This window comes from Salvelinus sp. IW2-2015, linkage group LG36, assembly GCF_002910315.2.
Source record: "Salvelinus sp. IW2-2015 linkage group LG36, ASM291031v2, whole genome shotgun sequence".
Classification (NCBI taxonomy): Eukaryota; Metazoa; Chordata; class Actinopteri; order Salmoniformes; family Salmonidae; genus Salvelinus; species Salvelinus sp. IW2-2015.
In genome coordinates, this window is record NC_036875.1 from 33,486,200 (window position 1) to 33,500,839 (window position 14,640).

Below are 14,640 nucleotides of genomic sequence, written 5' to 3' on the forward strand. Positions count from 1 at the left end.
AGTGAAAAAGTACCAATCAGAGATGTAGTTCATTAGAGTCAGTACACGAGACAGACAGTGAGACAGAGAAATGGAGAGGTGTTGATTTTGGCCTATCCCACATGGGAAGACCTGGGTAATTGAGCACTCGAACGCATGGCTGCTCGCCCCCTCTCTCCATCTCTCCATCCCTCTATTGCCATGACGCCCACGCCACAGTGATCCTATCTGCTGAGAGATGTCATCACTGGCCGAAGAGTGTGGCCCAGCCCTTGATGTCAGCTCCTTGGCTACATCCCAATTGGCACTCTATTCCCTATATATACAGGGCTCTGGTAAAAATGTGAACACTATATATGGAATAGGGTGCCATTTGGGACATAGCTCCTGTTCTGTTTACGCCCCAGCAGCAGCCGTGGGTGGGCGGGTGTTATCAAGGGGCTAGGATAGGCCACCAACCCCACACACACACTCCTCTCAGTTCCTGTCAATCCTAGCCAATTAGCTGTTGGTTATGAGTCGTTCTATCGCTCTCTCTCTGCTTAGTGGCTTGGAGAGCTGAAGTCATTATTACTGTTGCCTAGGGCTGTTACGTTGACCGAATTACTGCCACACCAGCGGTCACGAGTCATGACGACAGTCAAATTCCACATGACCGTTTAGTCACGGTAATTAGGCTTCTCCAAGTGCTCAGCATATGTGGGAACTCCTTCAAGACAGTTGGAAAAGTATTCTGGTTGAGAGAATGCCAAGATTGTGCAAAGCTGTCATCAAGGCAAAGGGTGGATACTTTGAAGAACTTCAAATATAAAATATATTTTGATTTGTTAAACACTTTTTGCTTACTATATGATTACGTATGTGTTATTTCATAGTTTTGATGCCTTCACTATTATTCTACAATGTAGAAAATAGTAAAAATAAAGAAAAACCCTTGAATGAGTAGGTGTGTCCKAACTTTTGACTAGTACTGTATGTACAGTATATGTAAACTAACGTTCAAAAGTTTAGGGTCATTTAGAAATGTCCTTGTTTTTGAAAGAAAAAGCKAWTTTTTTTGTCCATTAAAATAACATCAAATTGATCAGAAATACAGTGTAGACATTGTTAATGTTGTAAATGACTATTGTAGCTGGAAACAGCTGATTTTTAATGGAATATCTACATAGGCGTACAAAGGTCCATTATCAGCAACCATCACTCCTGTGTTCCAATGGCACGTTGTGTTAGCTAATCCAAGTTCATCATTTTAAAAGGCTAATTGATCATTAGAAAACCCATATGCAATTGTGTTAGCACAGCTGAAAACTGTTGTGCTGATTAATTAAGAAGCAATAAAACTAGCCTTCTTTAGATTAGTTGAGTATCTGGAGCATCAGCATTTGTGGGTTCCATTACAGGCTCAAAATGGCCAAAAACAAAGTACTTTCTTCAGAAACTCGTCAGTCTATTCTTGTTCTCAGAAATGAAGGCTATTCCATGCGAGAAATGCCAAGAAACTGAAGATCTCATACAACGCTGTGTACTACTCCCTTCACAGAACAGCGCAAACTGGCTCTAACCAGAATGGAAAGAGGAGTGGGAGGCCCCGGTGCACAACTGAGCAAGACGACAAGTACATTAGAGTATCTAGTTTGAGAAACAGACGCCTCACAAGTCCTCAACTGGCAGCTTCATTAAACAGTACCCGCAAAACACCCGTCTCAACGTAAACAGTGAAGAGGTGACTCTGGGATGCTGGCCTTCTAGGCAGAGTTGCAAAGAAAAAGCCATATCTCAGACTGGCCAATAAAAATAAAAGATTAAGATGGGCAAAAGAACACAGACACTGGACAGAGGAATGTGCTTTTCTTTCAAAAACAAGGACATTTCTAAGTGACCCCAAACATTTGAACAGTAGTCTATATATATATATTTGCCCAAAAATATATGGGGGATTGGAAGTGATGCAGACAATTACATCGATGGAAGCTACAATCTATCTGCAATATTAAAGCTGATCTACCCCCTTTTTAAAAAAGGGTCCACATAACTTCTTAAAATGAAGCACATTAATCCGCTTTACAACGGGTGTAGAGCCTAACTGGCATATATAAGCAGCGCGTGAGTTTCACGTTTGGGGAAGATCATTTTCACCATAAAAATGCACCTTTATAATAAAAGCAATACATGCATAATCCCATTTGTGGTCACATTTGTTTTCCTGCTAATGGAACATTCACGCTTATAGCCTACTGCCGTGTGCGCATTGCTGCGCTTATAATGTGAAGAAATAACCTTATAGTTTATCAACATTTTAAGCTAAATGTTCTCATCTGTTGRGTCWGYCTCKTTGCTTAAAACAGGTTTTTGATGCTAGTGGTTGTATTAATTTGGGATCTATCGTATCCCACAACTGTCCCAGACTATGTTTGGAATATTTATTTCTGGCGCAGAATAGACTAGGTCAACTTTTGTAGTATGGGGGATAGTAGATTGACATAGGATAGTGCTTTTACTGTTCGTTAGGTCTACTCATCTTGTTGGCTGACGAAAAGTAAATGTGGACAGTTCTTCCAATATCTTCCATATGCGCCTCGGAATAGGATAAAGACTCATGCAGTTGTGTCCCCGATGTGTCTGTCTTCACTTGTAGCCTGTGAGAAAGACCCGATCACATGACTGAGAGCAATGTGAGAGGTGCTTCGGCAGGCTGATCACTGACAGCAAAAGGCATGGATTTTTTTAGGGGGCATTAATGCCACACGAAGGAGATGCAGCCGTGAAATACGAGGCATTATCAAGTGCTTGTCAAATTGTGAGTGAGAGACTGATGAAGAGTGTACAGCCTGTGTAAAAAACAAAGCAGAGATCATGCATTTCATGCAACTWTTTTCAAATCATCATTAGAGTCGCATCTTGCAGCCATTTAATGTATTAGAAATCTAAACATATAGTCCAACATTTGTATCACAACTAAAGTTACATAAATAACTCTAAATTAAGCATATAGGAGTACCTGTTTCTATGTTAACCGCTCAACACAGAATAGCCGTATGTGCGCGCTCCCTCAAATCATTTGGAGAAAATATCCTTTCTATTTTATTCAGCTTTGTTACACTGTGTTCTTCATACTATAAAATAATATAAAATAATGCCACGGAATTATAAGCAAATCTTGTCTGCTAAATGAACTAGTGTAGCCCACAGCCATATGGCATAGCCAGATCAGGACCTAACATAAGGACAACTCAGAGTATGCTACTCTGTTCTTCTGAAATAGACTACATTTTGTTCATATCATGTTTCTTTAGACCTGTCTAAAATAAATAATGGATGTATTGTGAAGGTGTAGGCTATATTACATGGATTTATTAGACTTTTTAAAATGTAGATGTTCCAAAGGTCTGCATCAGTGTCTTGTAGGCTATGTGAGGAAGCCAGGACATGCTAAATGTGTTTATGTTAATAAACGGTCAAATACCGTGAGACTGACAGTTATTTGCTTGACAATCACCGGCTGACAAAATGTAATGACCGCCACAGCCCTACTGTCACCATTCATCTAGTTACTGTGAAGACAGCGCTTATCATGGGTGACTAACAAAGCATATGGCACTTGGTAGTAGCTACTCATGTTAGGCATGAATCTGACTATGAACAGGACTGGAGTTGCCCTTCCCTGGTCTATAGGGAGCAGAAGCRAAAGGTTACTTACGGAAACTCAGACCTTGGTTACTAGGTTATTAGGAAATATATGCATTTCATTTAATAAATTAACTGTATTTCAAAAGCCCTTTTTACATCAGCAGTAACTCGGCCTAACTATGTCAAGTCATTTACTGCCTGTGGTTCCACCACAGTACCATGATGGGCCTTACCTGCTGCTGATTCTCCCTCTGTGAGTGGAGGCGAGCCTGGATGCATTCCCTGGTCTCCTGGAATGCTTGTCTCTGGGAGCCCTCGGCTGGGTAGTGGGTACACACGCCCACGATGTTAGTACATGAGAAGATCAGGACGTTGGACACTATCTGAAGAGGGGAGGAAGAGATGGGGGGATATTGACAGAGGGAGAGGAAGGGTGAGGAGGAATAGAAGAAGAGAGAGAAAAGAGAGTGTTTGTCACGGATCCCTCCGGAACTGTCATTACGCACATCTGGTCCCTATTCCCAGTGATTAGTAATTGTATATGTGTGCCCCCTGTTCACCACTGTCCTGTCGATTATTGTTCCAATGTCCGTTGGTCGTGTGAGTACCTGTGCTGTGTTGTTTTGGCTTTCGTGCCGTGTGTATTGCYCAGATGATTACAGGTCTCGTCCCGTATGGTATCATTGTCCGCTTGTGTATTTATTCAAGGTAATCCTCGCTCTTTTGTTTGGGTCTCAACTCTGTGTTTTGTATACGTGTTTGTTTGGTCTTCGTCCCCGTGKCTTTACACGGCACGCTGTAATTTGGGTCCATAAAAAACCCTATTACGCATTCCTGCGCCTGTCTCCCGATCCCTTTATACCAATGTGACAGTGTTCAATAAATGGTGTGATAGATCCCCTCCACAACTAATTCCGTTAAATGACAGACTTTCATCTCCGTGTGAGATTTGACGTACAAGCCAAATGTATCCCCCGTTACCACATTCCCATAAATGGTCATTGTGTTGGTCTACTGTCCAAATAACTTAAATTGGACAGATAACAAAATAAGCCAAGAGATTGATGGGAGTGAAATAGAGAGAGTAGAGAGAGAGAGAGCGTGAGAGAGTAGATGAGAGAGAGAGTGTAGAGAGAGAGAGTTAGAGAGAGTAAGAGAGGAGAGAGGAGTGTTAGAGGAGAGAGAGTAGAGAGTAGAGAGTATAGAGAGAGAGAGAGAGAGAGAGAGAGAGAGAGAGAGAGAGAGAGAAGTAGAGAGTGAGAGAGAGTAAGAGAGAGTAGAGAGAGAGAGAGTGTAGAGAGAGACGAGTAGAAGAGTTAGAGAGTAGAGAGTAGAGAGAGAGAGAGAGAGAGAGAGCAGGTTGGTTCATGCTTTTCAGCCTGCTGGAGCACCATTCATACTTGTTGAGTGGAGAGTGAGGGGCCTTCAGTTTCCCTGCTCTCCTCTGTTCTGGGTTGGAATAGGAGCAGAACAGTGCATCTAAACTCCCTCTTAACACTGTCTGACCGTCTGCTATCAAATGACTCCCTCTTCTCTACCTAGTGCACTACTTTTGAAGAGAGCCCTATGGGTAGTGCACTAAATAGGGAATAGGATGCTATTTGGAATGAAGCCTGTCTGTCTGCTGTCAGGGGCACCGGGACATACACACCACTATACTCAGCTGAACCGAACTGTACTCCTGCAGACATATCTCCAACCAGAATAACTCACACTGCACACTGAGCACAGGCGGGCGGGCGGGCGGGCGGGCGTGCGGTCGGGCGTGTGTGTCTGTCAGGGTCTGTCAGATAGATAAAGCATTATCCTCACTGAGGGAAATGGATCTGTCAGACAGAGAACGTATTGAGAGTACCCTATTATACAATGGGTGGGTCTAATCCTGGATGCTGATTGGTTAAAACCACATTCCAGGCTGTGTCTATTCCACAAGTAACCACCAGCTAAATCTATGATGTTAAAATGCCTAATCACTCTGTTCCATCTGACTGGGCAATCCACTGTCTCATCAGCCCAGCCAGACAATTTATAGACTTGATATCCACTATAAAAAGCATCTAGACATTATCTTCCATTTTTTTTTAAATAGCAATTGGTTTTCAACAGCAGAGATTTGTATAAACCTTGTTGTCTGTCTCTCTGACATTTGCAACATTGTTTCAATATTGAAATTCAATCTCCTGCTGTCCTATGTTAATGAACGTGTCAGGAGTTGAGATGAGACAGACAGGCTGGCAGCTTTTCTCAGCCAGTCGAAATCATGAATCAGCATAATTACTATTGATATACTGTATGCAAAGAATTGTCAATATAAAAACACGAAATGCAGCTGGTTTGCTGTCATTACAGCTTTAGTTTGAAGTGATTGTGCTAGCTGTGTAGTTGGCTATCTCTTCTCAATAGTGGCCTGCCGAAAGAGCAAATGTTCTGTGCCAGGTGAAATCGCACATCATTATAATGCTCATTGTTATGGATGTATCCAAAACAGATCACTAGAAGACTGTGTTAGCCAAAGTTGCCTAGCTAACAAGCAAYGGATAAGAACATCCAGCCATCATGGAAACGGAACATTTAGACTTAATGACTGGGTCGCGTCTCTGGCAACCGAACCGATAGAACAAACGACCAGCCGGCTTGGGTAGCAACCCTAGATCTGTGTGTCAACTATATCTCGTGGAAGAATGAAATAGTATAAATAAATTCATAAAAATAAAGTTTTAAATTAAAATATGTCACTCATTATTTGAATATGTTGGTAACCCATTGAATAAAAGTGATAATGCCCTCAAAGCCGGTGTTTYGAGGATATATTGTCACCGGCCAATATAGCTACAGTGGTTCCTCCTTTAAAAGTTGCGTCAGACGGCGGCACACCTTGCGTGCTGCTGCAGCATTCTGTGGCACGTTATCTAATTGTCAGTCATTTTTTCTGTTAATGCAAGTTACTGCTAGTTTGACACCAGAGGGCATCTTTGAGAAGCATTTGATAGTCTTCCATATTGCAGGCACGCGGGAGACAGGGGTTCAATTCCCCYATGGGGAGGAAGGAGTAGGCTGTCCTTGTAAATAGGAATTTGTTCTTAACTGATTCCATATGTGTATTTCATAGTTGTGATGTCTTCACTATTATTAGTAAAAAATATATGTGAAAATATACGACATAATCCTGGAATGAGTAGGTGTGTCCAAACTTTTGACTGGTACTTGCTTAATTGATTTGATATTCATGTTATGGTGGTTCTATTCCATTGAAAAAATGAAAAACCCTCTGGGTAAAATTCAGACAACGATTTAGCTCTCGGAGCCTACTGAACGTTCGGACCGAGGAGTAGGTTGATTTGAGCGTTCTGTCTTACAACGTCAGTCAAGCACCCAAGCTAATGTTGGCTATCCTTGCTAGCTACTTCCAGACACAAATAAGACCACTATGACCATTTTACTCGCCCTAGCAGAGCTGGTTAGGCAGTTTTCATGTTAACCAGAGAGTTGATGACTGTGACTGTGCTGCTGGAAAACAATTTCCATTACGCTTTTTTGCTGACGTTTACTGACACCGGCCATATACAATGGGTGTTGAGTGCTCGTAAATTCTTTATTCTGCGCTCTGATACACTCAGACGAGAGCGCTCTGAAATCGGAGTAGATAGCCAGAGCGAATTTACGAAAGCACCCYAATGTCCATTGAGAACGCACAARGACTAAGCAACTTTTTATTTGGAATCAACAGGGTGAGCGTTTTCCTGTTTGTTTATGGTGGAATCTTAGTGCCAGCCTCAGTCTGTGGTGGTACGTAAACAGCTACGGAAAATACAGATAAACTCTCTAGGTAGATAGTGTGGTCTACAGATTATAATAAGATACTCTACCTCAGGCGAGCAATACCTCGAGACTTCCTTAGATATCGTGCACCAGCTGTTATTTACAAAAATACATAGTCCACCACCCCTMGTCTTACCAGACGCCGCTGTTCTATCCTGCCGGTACAGCGTATAACCAGCCAGCTGATTAAAAAAATGCAATCAAATATTTTGTAATAGAGCGCAAAACTTTATGCATTTTATTCCCCAAAAATATTTAGAGAACAAAAAATGTTTTTGAAAACAAAACTCCAATTTATTTCGCTATCAACCACCCTCCATTTTGGCCATTTTTTGAGTGTCAGTTTGGCTACAACCAATACTGTTCAGCCTTTCTTACCAACACAAAGGAAGTCATAGCGGACACCTACGAAAGACTGTGTGATGATGGCATCTCAGGTAAGCAGCACTGGGCGTTCTTCCATCCAACTTCTATATAGCTAGTAGTTAGCTCCTACGATTCAGTGCCGGTTCATAACATTCTACGATATATATTCTACTATCACAGTGCCATCCYTTTTGTCACCAAAGACCCATATACTACACACCACTGCGACCTGTACGCTCTCGTTGGCTGGCACTCGCTTCATACTCGTCGCCAAACCCACTGYCTCCAGGTCATCTACAAGACCCTGCTAGGTAAAGTCCCCCTTTATCTCAGCTCGCTGGTCACCATAGCAGCACCCACCTGTAGCACGCGCTCCAGCAGGTATATCTCTCTGGTCACCCCCAAAACCAATTCTTCCTTTGGCCGCCTCTCCTTCCAGTTCTCTGCTGCCAATAACTGGAATGAACTACAAAAATCTCTGAAACTGGAAACACTTATCTCCCTCACTAGCTTTCAGCACCAGCTGTCAGAGCAGCTCACAGATTACTGCACCTGTACATAGCCCATCTATAATTTAGCCCAAACAACTACCTCTCCCCCTACTGTATTTATTTATTTATTTTGCTCCTTTGCACTCCATTATTTCTATCTCTACTTTGCACATTCTTCCACTGCAAATCTACCATTCCAGTGTTTTACTTGCTATATTGTATTTACTTCGCCACCATGGCCTTTTTTGCCTTTACCTCCCTTATCTCACCTCATTTGCTCACATTGTATATATACTTATTTTTCTACTGTATTATTGACTGTATGTTTGTTTTACTCCATGTGTAACTCTGTGTTGCTGTATGTGTCGAACTGCTTTGCTTTATCTTGGCCAGGTCGCAATTGTAAATGAGAACTTGTTCTCAACTTGCCTACCTGGTTAAATAAAGGTGAATTTTTTTTTTTTTTTAAGATTACATACATACAGACCGTAGAATGATAAATCATGCAATTATTATTCTCAAGCTAACCATTTACATTACATTTAAGTCATTTAGCAGACGCTCTTATCCAGAGCGACTTACAAATTGGAAAGTTCATACATATTCATCCTGGTCCCCCCGTGGGGAATGAACCCACAACCCTGGCGTTGCAAGCGCCATGCTCTACCAACTGAGCCACACGGGACTACAATTTTTCTTCTTAGGTCTTGGCTGATTTCTTTTGATTTTCCCATGATGTCAAGCAAAGAGYTACTGAGTTTGAAGGTAGGCCTTGAAATACATCCACAGGTACACCTCCAATTGACTCAAATGATCTCAATTAGCCTATCAGAAACTTATAAAGCCATGACATCATTTTCTGGAATTTTCCAGGCTGGTTAAAGGCACAGTCAACTTAGTGTATGTAAACTTCTGACCCACTGGAATTGTGATACAGTGAATTATAAGTGAAATAATCTGTCTGTAAACAATTGTTGGAAAAATTACTTGTGTGATGCACAAAGTAGATGTCCTAACCGACTTGCCAAAACTATAGTTTTTTAACGAGAAATTTCTGGAGTGGTTGAAAAACGGGTTTTAATGACTCCAACCTAAGTGTATGTAAACTTCCAACTTCAACTGTACATAATATGACATATGCAATGTCTTTATTATTTTGGAACGTCTGTGATTTTAATGTTTACTTTTAATTGTTTATTTCACTTTTGTATATTATCTACTTCACTTGCTTTGGCAATGTTAACATACGTTTCCCATGCCAATAAAGCCCCTTGAATTCTGTGTTCTGCCCCTGAACAAGGCAGTTAACCCACTGTTCCTAGGCTGTCATTGAAAATAAGAATTTGTTCTTAACTGACTTGCCTATTTAAATAAAGGTCAAATGAAACATTTAATTGAGAGAGAAAGAGAGAGAGAGAGAGAGAGAGAGATTGTACTGATGGACAAAGAGATGTGATGAAAGTACACGCACAGAGAGATCAATAGAGGTGAAGAGATGTTTTTTTCTGCTCTAAACAGGAAGGTGTATTAAAAGCTATGTGAAGCTGCATTGACCCCTGACCATATACCTACATAATGGCACTCTGGAGGTCAACGGGATAAACCCCAGCTATTACAGGGGAACCCCATGAGACCTCAGTTTGGCTGGGGGAAATCTCCTGGTCCAACTCAGCAGCATTATTAATCTATTTATAGAAGAAAACAGAAGAAATACAATGAAAAACAATGAAAATGCGTTGTAGACAACATGAGGAGGAGAGACTGTGTWAGGGTAAGTGATCCAGTTCTGAGCAGCAAATACGGTCATGTGGATGCTACACAGGGCAAGAAAAGGCCTTGTGATTGCCACTCCCTACTACTGAGATATCTAACCCAGCCGAATACTAGTAGTTGTAGCAGTAGTAGGCCAGTAGTGTCAGTAGGACAGCTGCTGAAGACAGACCAGGGCAGACTGGGGCCAGGCTGAGGTAGGCCTGGAGCCAGTCCAGATGAACTTATTCCTCCCTCCCTCCGTCCGTCCGTCCGTCCGTGTGTCCGTGTGTCCGTGTGTGTGTGMGTGTTACATGCAGAGTGAACACAGTGGGCGTAACAGTAAAGAACTGCCAGAGAGCTCAGAGTTGGATCTTTCATACAGCCTTCCGGTGACATCAGTACATGTTTACCTCCTGTTCGAATAAGGCCATGATGAATCCTAATAGCTTATGTAGCCACACTTTAAACAATTTAAATATACTTAAAAAAGTGTTTAAGTCGTTTATAAACTGTAAAACATGAGTTCATAGATAGTTTATAAACCTGTAATAAACTGTTCTTAACCATTTGTTGAAATAACAGTTATGCCCTCTCCAACACCACGGCTGAGTCACAGTCTGCTTCTATTAACCATCTGTTCACATTTCACTTCAAATCACTATGGTCTTTAGGTTATTTTTACTCAAAAACAAATATAGTATTATAAATCTTACTGACCCCTTTCTCTATTTAGCAGAGGTAATAATGGAGTGAGTCAGTGAAAACTCAAACACCAAGACCCTGTTGCATTTTTCTGTGGTCGTGTTTCTGTTTACCAAGCCATGCTAATTATCCTGCATTGGTAGTAACCAGGGAACAAGCGGAGCACTAGCTTACCTGTGTACCTTTTTAGGTGCAACATTATTTTAGAGGTGGCAATTAAGAATTACCAGCTAGCGTCTAGGAGTCATAAAACCCTGCAGTGTCAATATTTACCTACCCAGCATCCAGAAAGAGAGAGAGACCGAGAGACTAGCCCAAGCCAATGGCATGTACCAGATGCTCGGCAGGCTCTTTTCACACTTACTGGTCTGAGGCCAAACCACACGACTAACAACATTGGACACTTTAGGGAACACAAAGCCTTCACTATCTCATCCTGGAATATCCAAGGTCTGAGGTCATCTGCTTTTGGCCTAAAGAGCAGGAACCTGGACATCACCAAAGAAATCAGAAATACAGACATTGTTATCCTACAAGAAACATGGTATAGAGGAGGTGGGCCCACTGGTTGACCTCTAGGTTACAGAGAGCTGGTAGTCCCATCCACCAAACTACCAGGTGTGAAACAGGAAAGGTACTAGGAGGTATGCTAATTTGGTATAGAGCAGACCTAACTCACTCTATTAAATTAATCAAAACAGGTACATTTTACATTTGGCTAGAAATTCAAAAGGAAATTATCTCAACAGAGAAAAATGTCCTCCTGTGTGCTACCTATATCCCCCCACTAGAATCCCCATACTTTAATGAAGACAGCTTCTCCATCCTGGAGGGAAATCAATCATTTCCAGGCCGAGAGACAGGTACTAGTCTGTGGCGACCTAAATGCCAGAACTGGACAAGAACCTGACACCCTCAGCACACAGGGGGACAAACACCTGCCTGGAGGTGACAGCATTCTCTCCCTCCAGTAGCCCCCCTTGGCACAACTACGACAACATAATCAACAAAAACGGGTCACAACTCCTGCAGCTCTGTCGCACGCTGGTTATGTACATAGTCAATGGTAGGCTTTGGAGGGGACTCCTATGGTAGGTACACTACAGCTCATCTCTTGGCAGTAGTACTGTAGACTACTTTATCACTGACCTCAACCCAGAGTCTCTCAGAGCGTTCACAGTCAGCCCACTGACACCCCTATCAGACCACAGCAAAATCACAGTCTACTTGAACAGAGCATTACTCAATCATGAGGCATCAAAGCCAAAGGAACTGAATAATATTAAGAAATGCTATAGATGGAAGGAAAGTAGTGTGGAAACCTACCAAAAAAGTATTAGGCAACAAACAATTCAATCCCTTAAAGACAACTTCCTGGACAAAACATTTCCCTGTAATAATGAAGGTGTAAACTTGGCAGTAAAAAACCTAAATAGTATATTTGACCTCTCAGCTTCCCTATCAAATCAAACATTTTCAAACAAACAAAATTCTCGTCGGTTATTGTCACAGCCGTGTATATCCCCCTCAAGCAGATACTACGACGGCCCTCAAGGAACTTCACTGGAAACCATATATCCTGAGGCTGCATTTATTGTAGCTGGGGATTTTCACAAAGCAAATTTGAGAARAAGCCTACCTAAATTCTATCAGCATATTGACTGTAGCACTCGCGCGGGCAATACACTGGATCTCTGCTACTCTAACTTCTGCGATGCATACAAGGCCCTCCCCCACCCTCCCTTCGGCAAATTCGAAGTGCTTTGATCATATCACCGTTTAACAAACGGTTAAAATTAGCAAAAAATACACATTTCATTCCACAGGGCCGTGGGGTGATACAGGGATGCAGCTTAAGCCCCACCCTCCTCAACATATATATCAACGAATGGGCGAGGGCACAGCAGAACAGTCTGCAGCACCCGGCCTCACCCTACAAGAATCTGAAGTAAAATGTCTACTGTTTGCTGATGATCTGGTGCTTCTGTCACCAATCAAGGAGGGCCTACAGCAGCACCTAGATCTTCTGCACAGATTTTGTCAGACCTGGGCCATGACAGTAAKTCTCAGTAAGACAAAAATAATGGTGTTCCAAAAAAGGTCCAATTGCCAGGACCACAAATATTAATTCCATCTAGACACCATTGCCCTAGAGCACACAAAAAACTATACATACCTCGGCCTAAACATCAGCACCACAGGTAACTTCCACAAAGCTGTGAACGATCTGAGAGAAAAGGCAAGAAGGGCCTTCTATGCCATAAAAAGCAACAGAAAATTCYACATACTAATTAGGATCTGGCTAAAAATACTTYAATCAGTTATAGAACCCATTGCTCACCAACCAAGAATTCACAAAATGGGACAAACACCAAATCGAGACTCTGCATGCAGAATTCTGCAAAAATAGCCCCTGTGTACAATGTAATAATGCATGCAGAGCAGAATTATGCCGATACCCGCTAATTATCAAAATACAGAAAAGAGACGTTAAATTCTACAACCACCTAAAAGGAAGCGATTCCCAAACCTTCCATAACAAAGCCATCACTTACAGAGAGATGAACCTGGAGAAGAGTCCCCTAAGCAAGCTGGTCATGGGGCTCTGTTCACAAACATAAACAGACCCCACAGAGACCCTGGACAGCAACACAATTAGACCCAACCAAATCATGAGAAATCAAAAAGATAATTACTTGACACATTGGAAATAATTAACAAAAAAACAGAGCAAACTAGAATGCTATTTGGCCCTAAACAGAGACTACACAGTGGCAGAATATCTGACCACTGTGACTGACCCAAACTTAAGGAAAGCTTTGACTATGTACAGACTCAGTGAGCATAGCCTTGCTATTGAGAAAGGCCACCGTTATTTATTTGTTTATTTATTTTCCCTTATGTAATTTAACTATTTGCACATAATATGACATTTGAAATGTCTTTATTCTTTTGTAACTTTTGTGAGTGTAATGTTTTCTGTCAATTGTATTGTTTATTTCTCTTTTGTTTGTAATCTATTTCACATATGTTTCCCATGCCAATAAAGCCCTTAAATTGAAAGAGAAAGAGAGAGAGAGAGAGAGAGAGAGATGATGACAATGCCGTAGTGGATATCGCTGCTCACAGCTTTATTTGCTGTGTAGAGTTTGAGAAAAAAAAGTAACTTTTCTATTTGTCAATGCGCCATTGAAAACATATTGTATTTCACCGACAGCTAGACCGATGAGCAGTTGACAAACTCTGCTGTAACTCTGCATACAGTGAACTCAAGTATACTTTGAAAAAAGTGGCAAACTTAGGTCTCCAAGGACCCATGTTTAATTATGACCGCCCCATAATTCATGCTAGGCAACACATGGGACAACATCAGCATCAGAGCTTAAAATGGTCGTTAAACGACAGTCATCAGGTTGAGAATGTATAGTGGAGAATGGTTTGATATGGTCTAAATGTGAATCCCTACGGTGTGCTACACTCCCAAGTCAACACAATGAAGTGCATTGTGTGCTAAAAGAAATGCAAATCATGTGCAGGCCAGGCAGCTTGCTGCTTATTGTGAGCTGTAGTACACATCGCTGTGAAGTGCCACATGTTACCGTCATATCATCTCCTATAATGCTCTCATGTATAAGGCAAGTATGCTGCCTTTTGTTGGTCAATGTATTATTTGAAAAGAACATGTGCAGTAAAAATGTAGTACATGGAATTAGATATTTTTCATTTGGCAAAAGCCCCATCAGATATCCTACTGAAACATCTCATTCAGTTCATGTGATGATATGCTAGAACTCAACTAAATCGGAGCATGAGGTCTGTTACCAACAGGTTCAGAGACAGTTACTATCTACAAGCCATCAGACTGCTGAACATTTGAACTGAAATGACCACCTGCTCTGATTCT

At 41.7% G+C, this 14,640-nt stretch overlaps 1 protein-coding gene across 1 annotated transcript in view; it reads right to left on the bottom strand.

Moving 5' to 3' along the window:
• Positions 1-2,573: 2,573 nt before the first annotated feature.
• LOC111959501 (adenylate cyclase type 5-like) overlaps positions 2,574-14,640 on the bottom strand; it is a 68,492-nt gene continuing 56,425 nt past the window's right edge. The window contains exons 2-3 of the mRNA XM_070437638.1: positions 3,840-3,989; positions 2,574-2,615 (exon numbers count right to left, since the gene is read on the bottom strand). Coding sequence (XP_070293739.1) covers positions 2,574-2,615; positions 3,840-3,989 — 192 coding nt within the window. The remainder of the gene's footprint in view (positions 2,616-3,839; positions 3,990-14,640) is intronic.